This window comes from Echiichthys vipera (assembly GCF_963691815.1).
Source record: "Echiichthys vipera genome assembly, chromosome: 5".
Classification (NCBI taxonomy): domain Eukaryota; kingdom Metazoa; phylum Chordata; class Actinopteri; order Perciformes; family Trachinidae; genus Echiichthys; species Echiichthys vipera.
Genome location: NC_139830.1, coordinates 21,454,733 through 21,471,870, shown reverse-complemented (window position 1 = coordinate 21,471,870; position 17,138 = coordinate 21,454,733). Strand labels below are relative to the sequence as shown.

General features: G+C 40.1%; 1 protein-coding gene across 5 annotated transcripts in view; it reads right to left on the bottom strand.

Moving 5' to 3' along the window:
- synrg (synergin, gamma) overlaps window positions 1-16,892 on the bottom strand; it is a 37,426-nt gene extending 20,534 nt beyond the window's left edge. For 2 of the 5 annotated variants that reach the window (XM_083913805.1, XM_083913807.1), the window contains exons 1-12: window positions 16,853-16,892; window positions 10,849-10,889; window positions 9,532-9,677; window positions 9,067-9,194; window positions 8,024-8,129; window positions 7,811-7,922; window positions 6,450-6,842; window positions 4,684-4,962; window positions 3,447-3,527; window positions 3,072-3,268; window positions 728-973; window positions 532-644 (exon numbers count right to left, since the gene is read on the bottom strand). In XM_083913805.1, the coding sequence (XP_083769931.1) occupies window positions 532-644; window positions 728-973; window positions 3,072-3,268; window positions 3,447-3,527; window positions 4,684-4,962; window positions 6,450-6,842; window positions 7,811-7,922; window positions 8,024-8,129; window positions 9,067-9,194; window positions 9,532-9,677; window positions 10,849-10,889; window positions 16,853-16,887 (1,877 nt within the window). In that variant the 5' untranslated portion in view covers window positions 16,888-16,892. The remainder of the gene's footprint in view (window positions 1-531; window positions 645-727; window positions 974-3,071; window positions 3,269-3,446; window positions 3,528-4,683; window positions 4,963-6,449; window positions 6,843-7,810; window positions 7,923-8,023; window positions 8,130-9,066; window positions 9,195-9,531; window positions 9,678-10,848; window positions 10,890-16,852) is intronic. The other 3 variants (XM_083913806.1, XM_083913808.1, XM_083913809.1) reach the window with 3 other exon arrangements.
- Between the last annotated feature and the right edge of the window lie 246 nt (window positions 16,893-17,138).

Genomic DNA, 17,138 nt, shown 5'->3' with positions numbered 1-17,138 from the left:
TTCAATTATTTATCTTATTTACACAATGGTAAATTTTGTTTCTACATGGTCGCTTTTTCAATTTTTAGAAAACTCTGACAGCGTTGGAGATTCACTTGCTCAAAGATGGAAAGAGGCTCCATTCCTAACAGGAAAAACCGAGATCCTTTATTATTTAGTTTGAGAAGATGATTCACTCCTACAAAAAACAACTATAACAGAATTAAACAAACTGAAATGATTTCTTTTTTTTGTTTAACCGAAAAGTGATTTTTGATTTAACTTTGAACTGTTTCTGTTGGAGAACATTATTTGGACAATTATTTAAAAGACATTTTCTGATGCCGAGTTTGGCTTGGAGTTTGCATTGTGGCTCTGATTATTTCTTGTATAATTGTGATCCTTGCCCTAAACCTAGGGGAAACACTAATATTTTTCTCATTATGTAAACTCAACATTGGGGTCATATAGGATGGGGAAAATCACCAACGACAATTTTCAGCTTTTTAAGACAGGCCTACCAAGTGTCTCCACTGCACTCACAGCCATTACCTTTTGGTTGGGAAACTTCCACCTGACTCCCCCTGGAACTCAGTGAAGGCCTGGTCTCCTGCCTTTGGAGCCTCCTGGAAGTCCTGGAAGTCATCATCATCGGCTTTGGTCCCCTGAACCGACAACACGTTAGTGAATAAGATGCGAATCACGATCACTAAAGGAAAATGCAGAACAAAAGGCATGACCTTGTTACCTGTGAAGGAGGAAAATTGGCGGTGAAGTTAGTGTTGGAAGGTGCTTGAACCGGCGCTGCGGGTGTCATGGCCATGACTGGTGGTGCTGGTGTGGGCATGGCCATGGAAACCGGGGGCTTGGTCATCATGGACTGCTGGTGCTGGGACATGTGGGTGGCCATGGCCATAGCTAGGGCCGGCAGGTTGGGCACAGGGGGAGAAGGAAACTGACTGAGGATTTCAACATTCATTGCTGGGAGGCCACTCTGAAACACAGGAAAATGGTTTAAAAATTAGGACTAGTGATATTTTATGTTTTTCTTATTGTCAACAAATCCAATAATAAGACCGCAACCAAGAAATAATCATATATACCATATATATTGTATTCCTCTGTTCTCCACAGCTCAATTACTGTCCATAAACTATTAAAAACACATTGATGAGGACAGTGCAATGATTATCAGATGTATCATAATAATTAGCTAGTGCTAGCTACTTCTGCTATGATAAACCCAGCAAACAGTATTAGAAAAGACCAAATCAAAGACATATGTTATCCAAAACCACAGAAACAGTAGTCACCATACTCCTGGATAGGTTACATGGAAAAACTTTATTCCATAGCCAACTTGTAAAACATTATCAATCACTACTAGCTGCAGTGCAACATGATGGATACTTCTTTCACCATATGTTTCCAACGCACTGTAGCAGATTGCCTGAATGTTCTTTTTTTTAGCGTGCCAGTCGTTTTTTAATCAGACAATTTAATGGTTAGGTTTGTATTGAAGGGTCAATCCCCACATGGATAAATTAATCAGTGTTAAAAGGCGTTAAAAATTACCAGACAGAAGGATCCCAAATATACGATTAATAATCAGAGCCACAATGCAAACTCAGTTTAAATCAGTGTATTGCATAATGAGCTACACTCAGCATCAGAAAATGTCTTTTAAATAATTGTCCAAAACGTCCAAATAATGTTCTCCAACAGAAACAGTCCACAGTTAAATCAAAAATCACTTATTGGTTTCAAGCACAACAAACTAAAGAAATAATTTCAGATTGTTTAATTCTGTTTTAGTTGTTTTTCAAGAAGATTGAAACTTTACGAAGACACAGATTAATTTAAGTCCCTTGGAAAGACTGATCCACGTAATACAAGTGCACGAGAAGGATGGAGGAGAGGATTATGAAAAGACTCTCAATGAGGTATGGGTTCAACACTGCGGCTGGAGTTGCTCGCCAGTTCAGTGCTGAACAGGGCAAAGATCTGTCTTGGCACACAGTGTCTCACGGTTAAGACTTTTTGGACTGAAAGCCCACTCTGCATTGACAGAACCTCTCATCAGCAGAAAGAATAAAAATTATAAACTCGCTTTTGCTGAGGAGTGTGTTAGGAAGTCAGTTAAATTTGGAAGAGGAACTGTTATGGTTTGGGGGCTTGCTTAACACCGATATACAGTCATTGCAGTGTAAACAGGCTTTACAGTGACAGTTATAAACAAATACTTCTCTGTCCAGTCACTGTTGAATTGCCAGTTTTCTGTGTCAACCTTTCGTTTTTCGTACAAAGAAACATTGTGGTGGGGACTTAACCATGGATTTAACCAGACTGAAACTATTGCATGAACAACAACAGGCACAGAGAAGAGCAATGAAGAAGCATACAAAGTTGATATAGCTGGAGCGCACAGTGCCCACGGAGCGTTGTGGGCGTGCGCCTCCAGTAAGCGTGTAAGCAAGTCTCAGTTCTGGGGGGTGCGAGAGAGGACAGCAGTCAACATCGGCCACTATGGCCAGGAATTACTTTTTTACAGAGGCTTCTAGCCAGTAAAAGTTCCCTCGCAGGCCAGATCCACACGCATTGCGTCATTACGTAGGAGCTGCTCTGCCAGTTACAGGAGTCAAAATCGATACCGTAGCCAAAATCCTATCTTCCTACAGTCTATATCGTGTATACCGTACACCCCTAACGAATTATTCACCTGGTTGTGCTTATGTTTTAAAGCTCTTGAATATTTTCCACACCATAGGTGTCTTATTGTTCCTTGCATGGAAGCAGAGGCATGCAGTGTTTTGTGAGCTGCCTGCAGATTTGCATCCTCCCAGAGGTGACGGTGACAGGCCCAGGCTAAGAATGATAAGAAGCCTCCTGCCAAACAAGGCTGACGGAGACTCAGCAGTATATTCGGCTTACAATGCTTCACAAGCCCTGGGCTGATTCACAGGACTGTCTCGCTCCAATTTCTAGCTAAGATTAATTTTAGTGGGAGTTTATGGCGAGGCTCTGTGGAAGCCATGGGAGATGATTATTGAAGTCATTCTAAGGGGATAATTTGTCTTGTCTCAAGTGTTTACCTGTGCCACGCCAATTAGTGCAAGTACAGTGTAGAGCTCCTCCTTAGTCAGCATGCCAGGAGTTGTGCGGTTGGCTGACGCCCAGATTTGCCCCAGTGCTTCCCTGGGAAGACCTGATGACATTAGTATAGGGTAGAGCTTGGCTGTGTCTATCCCTGATGGAGTCATGGTAAATTCAAGAACCTTCTTGAACATTTCTAAGGAAAGACAAACAGAAAATACAATTAATGTATGCCAGATATATAGAAAAAACTAAATTCTCAAAAGAAAAAGATGAGATTTATTAACTTTCATATCTTTTTACAAAACACAGTGTACTCTAAAATATGAATATCTGACACATTATACTGAACATGTTCATGTACAAATATTTACCTGGGATGAGGCTGTCATTGTAAACCCAGGCTGGAATCATAGGTGTTATATGTTCTTGTTGTGGGTACACACCAACGCCTGCTGTCACAAGTAGACAAACACACACAGTTGTTTGAGAAAAAGCCTCGCCCAGGCACACAATTTGCCAAACCTCTTGGCAGCTGAGCCCTGCTTGTATCAAACTCAACAAAATCATACACATGGTGTCTGGAAGGCTCTGGCTAGACACAATGCTCTCCTGCACTGAATCACAATCATCAGACATCTATAAATCAGTCTGTGAGACATTTCTAGCTTCAAGGAGAGGGGATAGGATTCGGCCTTGTAAGAAAAAAAATAAACTACTTTATTTAAGTAGTCTTAATTTAATTTAAGAATAACAATTTAACTAAACTTAACTTTTAAGCTATGGTTCACTTTCAGTCCCTAACAAGTCATCTTTCTGAATCCACAAGGCATCTGTTTACTCAGGCGGCCACTTTACACGTAATACTCCCATCAGTCTTGGGTGGGTAAATTAATCTTATTACGAATCACCCCGATCTCCATGATGAGCCTCTATATTTCTCTTGATAACACAAAGGACATGGACACAGACAAATAATTACAGCAAGAAGGAGTAGCCAAGTGGCATGCACAATCAGCCTCGGATTATGTTGGGGCCCCAGTGGCACCTGCCAATCCATGCGCATCCCTGTTAAACCAAAGCAGTCAGCATGCGCCAAAGGTCATTCTCCAAGAGGGTGTTACACAGTGAGGGAACAGACAGCAGCTTATAGAGTCAACGGGTATCACCTCAGGACCCAACAATCACAGTGCATTTTCACAATGTGTGCACAGAGCAGCAACATAAGAAGTCCCATCTTAACGAGATTGGCCTGAAGTGACAGAGGTATAAAGCGGGCAGAAATAAGAGCAGAGGCTTGGCTTAGGAGAAGATGTAAAGACACGGGAGAGGATACCTTGAAACACTGCCACTGCATAATAATCTCAGAGGTGAAGAAAATGTCATGGGTTTTCATTTCATAGGCTACAATAGTATGATGATCAGTCCAGAATCAGGTATAAACCAATTATGACCCAAAGAGATAGAATAGATTAAGCTGATACAAAAGGTGCAGAGTTAGTTTGTGAAAATATTTCTCCAGGACAGAAGGAAAACTACTGCCTTGATTGTGTGCAGCAAAGCAAGGGAGAGAAGAAGCTATAAAGTCTTATAAACAGGCACTTCTCTCACCATTGTTACTACTGGTTTGAGGAGATGAGTCAGCAGCTGATGAGGGGACACTGGGTGCTGACACTGGGACTTCAGGTAGCTTTTCTGCGATGAAGACAGAACTCAAGTCCTCAGGGGCCGCAGCCCAGTTCCTCGCTTTAGTGCTGGAGTGAAACTGGGCTGACACTTTAGTTCTAGGACCCATTGCAGCCAGACTCTGCTTGGATTTAAAGCTAACCTGTGCTGTCCTATCAGCAGTAAGATCGCATGAAGAGAATAGCTTCTCTTCCAGGGACGGGCCTAGAGGGGTGAATGAGGAACAGGTTTCTTGATAACACACACTGGTTTCCTATGTCTTTGAAGCCAAACTGAAAGTTACACTTGTTGCTATAGGGTCGTTAGGGGGATATTCACTAATCATTTGTGTAGCTCCAATGACAACTGTTCATTTGGCCTGTGTTTTTAATACGTTTCTGTTGTGAAAAATAGTCTAGGAAATGCAGGTGTAAAATCCGGTTGAATGACAATTCTTATATTTCCTGACTTTTAATGGCTTATAGCAAGTTATCATGCAATACTAAATTGTCATGCAATACATTATCATGCAATATCATGAAAGCAGCCAGTAATACTTAGGCCCTAAAATTATTATTTTATCTGTTTACAGAAATAAACAAGAAATTAGTTTAAAAGTTATACCAAAAACTTCTCACAATTATTTTTTACAACTGTTTTTTTGAGCTGACAATGTCTATTATATGCCATTGAACTATTATTTTCTCACATACAGCAGTATGCATCTTGCAGTATGAATAAATGCTTGAAGTTCCAAAAGTGTCTTCTCTTCAACCACTATAATTGACAACCGTTCCAAGTAAAGCAGCAGAGAACTGCAGCTTGGCTCATTAACATAGTAGCATAAGAAAATACCCACAAAATGGAAGAAATTCAGTCCTGCAAAATTTAGTACAGGCTTAGTGAATAACCCCCTATATTTTTATGTTGATGTATTTTCTGCACTATATGAGGACTTGACATGAGGTGTATTAATCCTGTATTTCCACCGTGTACATTTTTGAGGACCAATGCACCATGTCAAATTTCTTTACCAACAATTAAAAACAAACAATTGAGTCTACATTATCTGAAAAAGAAAAATCAGCTCATTTTCCACATCAAGCTGCAAAATATATTCTTCTCTTCTGTCAGAGGCACTTGATCCTGAGACCGTCTAATCTGCTTATTCCAGATGCTAAACAACTAGGTCAGTAATGTCTCAGCAGATTGGGGGATGACACTTGATGGAAGACTAGCTGTTGTATTCTCTGGACAGAAGGTGATCTCTCTGTCCTGTCATTCATAGTCTAGAGACTGAGAGCTGTTACAGAGCAGCTGCTAATCCGAGAGGTGTGACAGTCTTCCATTAAACCACAAACTCAGCTTCTATATTGTTAAAACCTAATAAAAAACATTCTCACTTTCTAATAATGAAGCAAGGTGAGTTTCTTATTGATTCTGCATCCTTGTTTTGCTAGTCAGTAGCGTCTGATAGCTTTAAAGGTTAAGGTAATGAGGCCATTTCATGTGCTGGGCTGGCTGCATGCTTTCCCAATATAACGCAGGGCAAAACCAAGCCAAAATTCAGGCGTGCCACTGAAAATATTCAGCATCAGCAACAAACGCAGCATTACGATTTAAGATCCCCTTGATTCATTTAAAGTTTAAATGGTTGAGTACAAACTATGAGGATGGAAGGGGAGTTGTCAACAAAGCAAAAGGAGAGTTACCTTGAAATGTAGATTGGGTGTTGGTGCTGACAGCAGAGTGTTGGGTGACAGTGGGAATGGACAGAGAGGCAGGGAGGGAGGAGGAAGGGGGTGAAGGCTGAACTTGGGCCTGAGAGGAGAGGTGGAAGTTGGTGGGAGGGAAAGCATTTAGAGGACCCTGAACAAAGTCACTAAACTCGTCATTGTCCTGAGAGAAACCTGTCTTGGGAGCAGAGGACGAAGGCTGGATGAGAGCCTGAGAGGACAGGGTGAAGGCGGAGGAAGTGGAGGAGGACGAAGGGAGGGATGGGGGGGCATCTACAGGCCCCTGAAAGTCACTAAACTCATCATTGTCCTCAGACAAAGCTGGGGGAAGGGAGTGAGTGGTGACAGACGCATGTGGTGGCGATGAGTCTGCAAAAATGAAGAAATAATGATGATGGACCAACACATGACACAAATTACAGTACAATGGAGAATGAATTATGGGCAGCACATTTCAAGAGTTGGATAAAGACTATTTTGTGCAAAACCAAAAATTGAAGAAGTGCAAATTTAACAAACATCTTGACACGCAGCATTTAATTAATATTTAGATTAAGTGAATGGTATTTAACTGAACTACTAATTGTCGATTTTTAAAACTGCGACATTTGGATAAATGTCAGCACCAGAATAATGGCTCTAAATCAAATCCAACCTGTAGGGGTTTGTACCCCCCACTGGAACACTAGATCAATCTGAGGGGTCTGAGATATAAGAAAAGGAATATAATAAGAAGGAATGAGAAAAATAAATTATGTTCTTTTTTATGACATTTCTCAAATTATTGTTTTTTCCCTGTGAAATACTGGACAGTTTCAGCTTGTCTAGTTGCTAATAAATAAAAGATAAATCCATCTTTGGTGTAACTGCTCACAACTCAATGACCTATGAGACCTGTGATGAGGAGCCACTAGTAGACAACTTTCTTTTAAGGTTTCACAAACAAAAAAGATTTAAGGCATTTCTTCAGGCTCTGTAGTGGTAAGACAATGTAAAAAATTCAGAATGGGAACACTGTGGCTCATAAACAGTTGCTGTACTGAACACATAAAAATTATGAAACTAGTAAAAAGAAAATGACAATATTGAAAGGTGTACAGATGAAAATAATGTGACAAAAGAAATGTGAACCTGCGTTGAATAATAAACAGTCAAGCCTAAAATCCTAATTTTGGCTCGTCTGGCTGCCAGCTGGGCAGTCATCATGCTGACCTGCCTCTAATCCAGTTATTATTCTCAGACTGAGGCATTTCAACTGAGAGCAGATCTGCTGAAGGAGAGGAACAACAGGAACAAAATCTCGAGGCTAACGAGTAAAGTCGATGTGGTGAAAGTACCTGGCTTCTTGGTCTGTGATGACGGAGTGGGGTGCATCTTCGCGTCTCTGCTGAAGCCATCCAGGTTGCCTTTGATTGCCTCCAAGGCATCATCACGGCACTTTTCTCCTGTCTGAGTACACAAAAGAGGTTCAAGAGCCCAGACGGTTACAAAGAGAGCAGTGGAGATGCTATAAAAATAGCGAAATAAACAGGATGTGGAGAGACACTCACCTTGGGTTTGACACTGCTGAGCAGCCTGAGCTTCTGTTTCTGCTCCTCAAATTGTCTTCTTTTCCTGTCCTCCTCCAACATCTTCTTCTGCTGCTCCAGGCGTTTTCTAAAGTGCAAGAAGAGTACAGACATAATATGGAGACCCAAGTAAATAATATCCTTGAATATGTTGAGAGTAAAATACAGGGCCAAAAATGGCAAGCAGTTTCATCATTAAATAACTAAACGGAGTGAAAAAAAAGAGTAGGTCCTATTGGCTCCCATTAATGGAGCCAATCAATATAATAATTACATTTCGCTTCCATTTTTCCCTCTTTTTCCTTTAATTTTTTCCCCTTAGTCCCCTTATAAATTAAACGCAAGATATAGACATTTGTGGAAAATAATGAAAATTATAAATAGCAAACAAACATCTATAATAAATCTAACATGAAGTTAATATCGTAGTATACCTGTCGTAAAATCTATTTTTTTTTAGCATTTATTAGATAGTAGACAGTAGAGCTGACAGGAAAGATAGAGAAAGGTGAAGGATGAGTCAGCATCTGAAACCAGCATAGAATAAATAGATGCAATAATCAGATTATGACAGAAACCACTCGGAATAGATGGGGGGACTATGATAATAATTAAGAGTCGACAGCCATGCAAGTGGCTCTGTGAGGCTGCACTCTGGCACAGCAGAGCTTTAAGCTAAATCCTCACATCAGCATGTTAATATGTTGACAGTGGCAATGCTAACATGCTGATGTTGAGCAGGTATAATATATTAGAATAAGGTTACAGTCAAACTACATCCCAAGGACGTGCACAGGCACAAATAAAATTCAATACGTCGCTCCTCCAATAACAAATTATCTTATTAAAAAAACATACTGTGTTGGGAACAAAACAGTGTTGCTGGCTTACCATACTTCTTAATTAAAAAATGTAGTGTAAAGTTACTCAGCTGACTGAATTGCATACACATACATGTGAGCAGTCATGCTAACACGCAAACAATCACAAACAAGAACCATGACATGAGTTTAAAGATGTCTTACTGGTGCTCCTCAGCCATTTGTTTCTGCATGTCCACAGTGTACTGGGGTCCAGCAGCTCTCATACCCATAAACTGTGGCTGACCCATGAACTGCATCCCGGGAGTTTGCATGCCGATAGCCATCCCACCCTGTTAGACACAAAAATAACAGCAGCTCAGAAATCCCATTAGAATTCCTTCTGTCACACTCCTTTCACTTGATACTAAATGCTCACACCGAGGGAAAGCAATGCAATTCCGAATGACATTAAAGGCCTATAGCTTGTCAAAAAATCATAAAGACGTACTTTGAATTTCTGTTAATGTACTAGTGTTAATGGAAGCCCGCATCAGCAACACTACACAACAAATGACAAATGCCTGAGGGGAACTTTTGGAAGAACAATTACACCTTAGAAACCATACTGACAAACACAGAATAAAGAATATGAATAAAATGTACTCCAATACAGATATAACAGATTACCTGCATAGGCATGGCCCCTGGTGGCATCTGTCCCCCATAGTTCATCCCCATCATGCCCTGCATGTTCGGCTGCATGACTGGAACCATAGGGAAGCCCTGCTGTTGCTGTTGCTGCTGCTGCTGTTGCTGCTGCATGGGTACCATGCCTGCAGAAACACACAAACACTGTTATAATATGCTGTAGACAATGCAAATAATGGTGTATTCAATTACAATTTGAAGACTGACAGTTAAGCCAATTCAAAGTATATTGAAGAAAACTAAATACAAATCTGAAGTTTGAAAAAAAAAAAAGCCTCCCGAGTCTGGACATGATTCAGTATTTCAAATCAATTTCCTGGACAGCTGGAAAAGGACACAAGCTCAGCAACAACCAAATCTGTTTTTCTGGTGACTAGCCCCAGTGACAGCTTGGAGCAAAACAAGAAGCGTGAGGGGGGAAAAAAAGCAAAGTGTCTGTTTGTTTTCACAGATGCTGTGTGAGCTGACAGCCAGAGCTGATCAGCCAGCTCCTACTGCCTCCAGATGATTCACCATGTTACGGCTCAACTGGGCTAAATAAGTGGCTTGTTTAGGTGGCTGCACACAATCTACTTTGTCTAAAATGACATTGCTAATGGGAGCATGTAATGACCCCTTAGAGAAGCTTGTTCCCCAGCGGTGTGTGGATGGTTTATCAGGAGTTTTGCAGCCTAAATATTGCAAACAAGCACAGCTGAATGTCTCACAATGCACTATGGGTACACAATGGGTAACAAAGGTATGAGCTCCTATGTGCCGAACCCTTGCTGCTACCTATTATCTGATGGTAATCCTAAGTGGCAAACCCCAACTGTTAACAGGGAAGGCTAATGAGAAGCAACGCTGGTATTGTTTTTCTTTGTGCATCATGTTTGTCATCTAGGGACATCCACAATGACATTTTTTTAACTTTGGTACAAATCAGCAAATATCCAAATATCCTAAGCCTAGTGTCATCATGGCAAAATTAGAGTGTCAAACGCCAGTTGTTCCCTTGTTTGCCTAATTTTGGAGTATTATTCAGCTTTAGCTAGTATGTCTCAGTTTGTCTGAATTCATGTGATACCAATATCTTTGGTCTGGACAAATCTCTTGATTTTATGAATCGATTTGAATAGAATTCTTTTATTTATTTATTTTTGACCAAGCCCTATGTATGTCACTGATCAAATTCAATGTCAGAGAAAGAAAATGCTTTGCTTTCATGTATCAGCTTGATAATGAAAGTGGTCAAATATGTTTCCAAAAACACAGTTTGGGGAAAAGACTGGTAGTACTGACTGCAGAATGACTCACCTTGTGGCGGTCCCAGGCCCCCTCCAACAGGATACATAAAACTAAAGGAAGAAAATAAAGAAAAATGCAGGTTATTAGATTCTAACTAAGGCTGAAGTAAATAAACATACCGATGATACTTTCTCTGTCAGCTCAAAACAGAATCAGCAGAAGCAAAAGGTGTGTCTATTGTCAAGTATGTTTTCACATTCAAGGAATTTGCCTTGGTGTTCATTGCGCACAAATATTAAAAAGATAAACAATAAGCAAAGTACTGTAGTCAAGAACATAAATAGAAATATTACCATAAAACAAATCATGTCCCCTGCAGTCCTGAACAATTCAAAACACAAAGCAATCACTACTTCATTGACTCTGCAAAAGTGGCATGCCATCAGCTTAACTGGGCATTCACACCAAAAGCGATGGAGGCGATAAGAAAGCCGTAACCGAAGAGTGAAGCATATCCCGGTCCGCTCTTTTAAGAGCCACACACTTCATCAGAGATCTTATTTCTGTTCTTTTTAAAAGCATTCCGATCCCTGGTTAGCACTAGCATAACTTCCCATTTAGCCAAACAGCAGAGTAGGCTGAGCCGGGGGCTAGCTTCAGTTAGCTAGCCTCCTTGACTGCTACCTGTGATTGAAGCGAAGAAGCAATGATCAAAAATGTGACAAATGTGAGCAAGTGACGCGATGCCGGGCGATTTAACCACGTCCATTGCTCCCGGTGTAAATGCAAGGTAAGAAGCCTTTGTGAAATGAGAACCATGACTGCATTTAGCTATTAAAAAAAAAATCACTTAATTTCTATGCTGCGATTGTTATTTGTTCTGTTCAAGACATACATATAAATCTAGGATGGTGACTACCATCTATATTATATTATACTGCAGCACAAAGAACTGTGTAAGAGACAAGTACAATCTGTCTTACAGTGATTAAAATAAATACATTGTTGTACCAGAAACAATGTGAGGCAGCAGAAGAACCATGTGGGTGTTTTTATATTTCACATTAAAGTAAATCAATCAGATCAATGTGTATGTATGATCCTCAAGTTAAAACTATCCAGTTACCCTAATTAATTCAGGATTGATAAAATAGCCTTCACTCCCAAACCTTGTATAGCCAACTGTATTATCATTTGTCAAAAACCCTATGCACACAGTACAGCTGGCAGCACCCACGGCCTATAAACATGGTTGAGGTGTTTCAGGCATCTGGTAAGGATGCCCCCTGGGCACCTCACTATGGAGGTGTTCCAGGCACTCCCAGCTGGGAGGAGGCCTCGGGGAAGACCCAAGGACTAGGTGTAGAGATTATATCTCCACACTGGCCTGGGAACGCCTCTGGATCCCCCAGTTAGAGCTGGTTAATGTGGCCCAGGAAAGGGAAGTTTGGGGTCCCTGCTAGAGCTGCTGCCCCCGCGACCCGACCCCGGATAAGCGGTTGAAGATTGATGATTGTTGCATTACAATAGAGTGAGACATTTGAATTCAGGGTGTATCTAATTCCAAACACTATAATAGAAGCTGCTTTAACTACAAGCACTAAAAAAAATGAACAAAGGCTACACCTTTGCTGCTTTTCATTGATTAGTCTTGCAATGAGCCTTTTTTCTGCAAACTAGTTTAAGTTTATTCACAAAATGCAGACTGAAAGTGAATTTTCAGGCACTGATCCTTTGAAATTTTAACATTACTGCCCAAAAGGCAGCAAGATTGGCACAATTAGTTTCCACAGATGACTTGGACTGCTGAGAAAGAGGCCTTTAAGAAATAATCAGTAGAAGTCTCTACAAGTCAGCCAAGTCTTTCCTCCCCAGAGCCAACCCACACAGGCCTACAGCTATTTGTCAGAAACGTATTACAACCCAGTTCTTCAGGCTGGAACTGATGATGCAGAGACAAACAGAAGAAAGAGCTAGCCGGGCCTCTGCGTCCCCGTCTGACTCTAAGCTGAATTTGATCATCACTAATCCAATGGGTGAGTGACATTATCATAGATAACTTTAGAGCCACAACTGTGCTAACAAAAGGGAGGCCGGGAACTCATCATCAGAAAGTTCAAGCATTAGCCAAAGCAATTATCAACTCCCTGCAGCAAATAAGGAATAATTTAGACTTATGTTGAGTTTGACTTCTACATGCCCAACATACTTTGGAAGCTTTGTTATTTCGTCATTATAGGGAAATTTATTTTTGTACGCTGCAAACTGTCCATCACAAAGGCTGGAACTAATTATTTTTTAAATAAGCTAAACTAAACTTATTATATTCATTATCAATTCAAATAATCAATTCATCGTGTAGTCTATAAACTGTCATAGAAGTGAAAAATTATCCAAGAAGTCTAGGTGATTTTGTCCGACCAACAATACAGAAATCCAAAGATATTAAATATACAAAAATATTTAACAAAAAAAAAACAGCAAATGCACATATTTGAGAAGTTGGTGCCAACAATGTTTTTACTGATAAATTACTTTTAGCTCTATTCTACATTTCCTCTGACACACAGGTTTTAAGCTAATACATAATTGTTAAGGCAGCTATAATCAATATAGCAATAGACCAAATGACTAGTTTGTGAAATGTGAAAAGTGTTTCTTGTAGTGATGAAGACACAGGAATTAGACTAGCTTGGGGACCATAGGGGAGCACTTAGCAGAGATATGTTCCTCAAGAGTTAGTGGAGACCAAAAAAGATCAATGGAAAGTGAATATTGGTCTTACATTCACAAACACTTTTCAAAATGTATGCTTCATGTCTTTTGAATGTGTAAACCGGCAGCTGCATGCCAAGAAAATTACCTTTTAAAGTGATAATATGGAAAATTTGTGTTAACTGTGTGTTCATTTTTGCTGCTCCCAAGTGGCCAAAAAAAACAACAGTAAACGTAGTTGTAATGTTAAATACAAACTAAAATAATAATGTGAGTCATTGTATTGTGTTTTGCTGGTGTTTGACTGCATTTGCTAATAAAAACTAGCATGTCAAAGTATGTGCCATGTTGGTGGTAAATGAATAAATATTTCCGATATAAAATGGCAGCTTCATATGTTATGAATAAGATGTGAAAACCTTAATAGTTGCATCTCTAATATTTCAATTCAGTGATTTTTAAAACATTTCACCAATAATCACAGATAAGAGGTAACCCTTCGCAGAGAACTGATGAGATAGGGCGTCAGCTTTAATGATGATGCTTGACTTGGAGGGTTTCAGATTCACATCTGCCCCTGGTAAGATTTGCAGCTTAAAAAGCTTTTATAGGAGTACTACAGCATTACTGCTCATGATTCTGCAGCAAATAACAGGTCATGGCAGATTAACATAGGAGATAAGCAGCGATAGCAGCTGTGGACGCCAGAAAGACCAGCGCCTTGTAAAGGGCCTGTAATCATCCAACAGCTATCGTCAAACTGTTTTGAAAGCTGAAAGACAGAAGGCAGGGTCATGAGTTTCAGTCAAAGGCATCATCACTGAGGAAGCTAAATCTAAAATGATTTAATCTCACACTTGATGCTACTCTTATCGTGGAATATACAGCAGATATGATGAGCAAATGAGCTGAAACACAGATTTGAATCATCAATAAAATGATGTGACAGGAAGTTCATCTGCAACAATTTACATTATTGAATAATGAATCGAGTAACAAATTGCACTCTGTGGTTCCAGCTACTCAAATGTGAGGATTTGCTGTTTTCCTGTTTTATATGATTGTAACCTAAACATATTTGGGTTTAACAATATCTGTTTTGTTTAGCTGTTATCACACGCTCAATCCAGGGACACAGAAAGTGGCATAAGATCTCCTATAATTCGGGGTATTTGCCAGCCATCACAGGTAATGGATATAAAGACTCCTATCCTGCTACAAACCCGACATTCATAAGGTCAAATGTCTGACAATCACGTGGTCTGTTGAAGACAGCGAAATCTGGAGCCATTATCACCTGACACAATACTATACCATCTATTTTTGTCACCGTCCTCATGACCGAAATACAGCCTTCATATTTCACTTAACAGTTTAGCATTATTATATACATACATATATATTCATTGATAAGTTTACTCCAAACAAACACCGACTGGTTGCTTCAGCAGCTTTTGTAGACTGCACTACTGCTCCACCTCCTGGCTTTCCACTCTGGCACTCCTGACACATTTCAATTTATTATCGCTGTATTATGTTTGGCCCTCAAACACTATCCATTGTATTCGCCATGGCAACAGATTTGAACATAGTATAGATGTTTAATCCAGCAAATTAAATACCCTACAGGTCAAAGTACTTTATTAGATATGACTAAAACAAATCTCCTGTTAAAATCCAATATTAATTAGTTAGGAAAATATAAATGCTGTATTTTCTCATGCTTTATTTTTTGTTATTATATAGAATTATAGGTCAGGCATTAACAGCAGTGAAAAGGAAGTACAGGCACATTCCTGTCTGACTAAATAATTAAATCATGTTTTCCTGCCATACTAATTTTGTCAAAAAAACACAAGCATGCCACGATACATTACAGTCAATAATTGTTTACCAGACATAATCGGAATGAAAAGCATATGCAAGAGAAGTTTCACTAGAATTTCCTCCAGGTCTTCACCTTACACCTGCTTTTTCCTACTGTCCACGCTCATCTACATTCTTGAGGGCTTTGGTTTCACCTGTCAGATCAGTATCACCTGGCTAGTCGAGATGCTTGTAGTGAGGAGATATTTATTATTTAAGCTGCTCGAATTCAGCTTATGAAAGAATCATGAGGCTGGCCTTTTCATCTCGCCTGCAGACCATCATCCCACTGTTCTAATAAGACACATGTACATCTCAGCTATTTGCTGGTTAGAAATGAAGAGAATGTGTGCCAGGATTGACTATGTGATTCAGTATAGCAGAGCTGTCTGACTGCTTAAAAGGAGTTGCAGCTAGTGTGTTAGAAGAGAGAAACTAAAAGTCCCCCTTCACTCAAAAATATGCTTTTCTTCTTGTTCTTCTAGTTGAGCGTTTGAGCTTCAGAATGACGAATGTGCAGATGTTGAAACAAGAAAGTTGTTTTTACATGTATCTGCTAAGTCGGAAAGTTCCACTGTGCTCATTGAAATCTGATTTTCAGGTGCGGGCCTACAAGCATGATTTGTGTTTAACAAAGTTACTAGTTTGTAAATCGATCCTGGTCCATTTTACAAATTATACAATTGTGATGTAGAAACTTGAAGCTGCCAGTTCATATACACTGGTATTGGACTTTACAGTTAAGTAGGAGACAACAACATGTTTAGAAATGAACATGCATATTCATAACTGGTTGACTTTTCTAATAAGATAGGAGTAGATGACTTGTTTAGGATTTTAATATGGAAATTATATTTTTTTGCTTACAAGAATTTTGCATGGTTGTGCAAGATATTCACTTGCCATCTGCTTCACTTTCTTAAATAAATAATAATAACAACAACCACAACCACCACCACCACCACTCAGCAGTGTACCAACACGATGCCACCATTGTAGAGAATGTATTAGTCAGGAAGTTGATAAGGCCATATATTAAGACTATTAGTCGTCCACAGGCCCGTCTAAACAGGTGCTATCTAATCCCCTGTCTATGCTACAAGAGAGTAACATGCATTTACTGTCAAGAAATTTCGTCGGATATCACTGGATATCGTGAGTTGCAGGTACAATAACGGTTACAGAAGACACCGCACGAATAATGTGTTAATATACGAACATAGAGGCATTGTTTTAGTCCTCTCTGAGCGTGCACAGGCAGCAGCACCAGCTAGCTAACGTTAGCTTCCCCCGGTAACCAAACAGTGACACCTGACAACCAGCCATCTCGTCCCACCGGCCTGCCCCCACCCCCCACAACAACACCAGCCTTTAACAGCTGTCTCTGAGGCCCCTCTTTGGGATTTACGTGTTGCTCAGCGGTATTCAGAGGCGGCTATTTCAAAGGTGTTAACATATTAGCGACAGAGCTGATTTTAAAAAGCTCAAATACCTGCCGCCTCCTCCAGATCCTGGCCGCAGCGCCATCTTGATAACAGCAGTACCAGGAAGATGACGTCAGTAGTGACGGAGGCTGCCAGGGCTCGCAGGGCCCCGAGTACAGTCTCTCAGGCACAGCTCACTTACTGCTGGTTCTCAAGCTCCACATGTCAAATGACTGCCATTATATGGCACAACTTTTGGTGTTTTGAATAAGACAGTCATTTTCTGTTGTAAAAATGTCTGTGATGTAGTGATAGGGTCTCAAAATACAAATAATGAGTGATGAATTGGTTTAC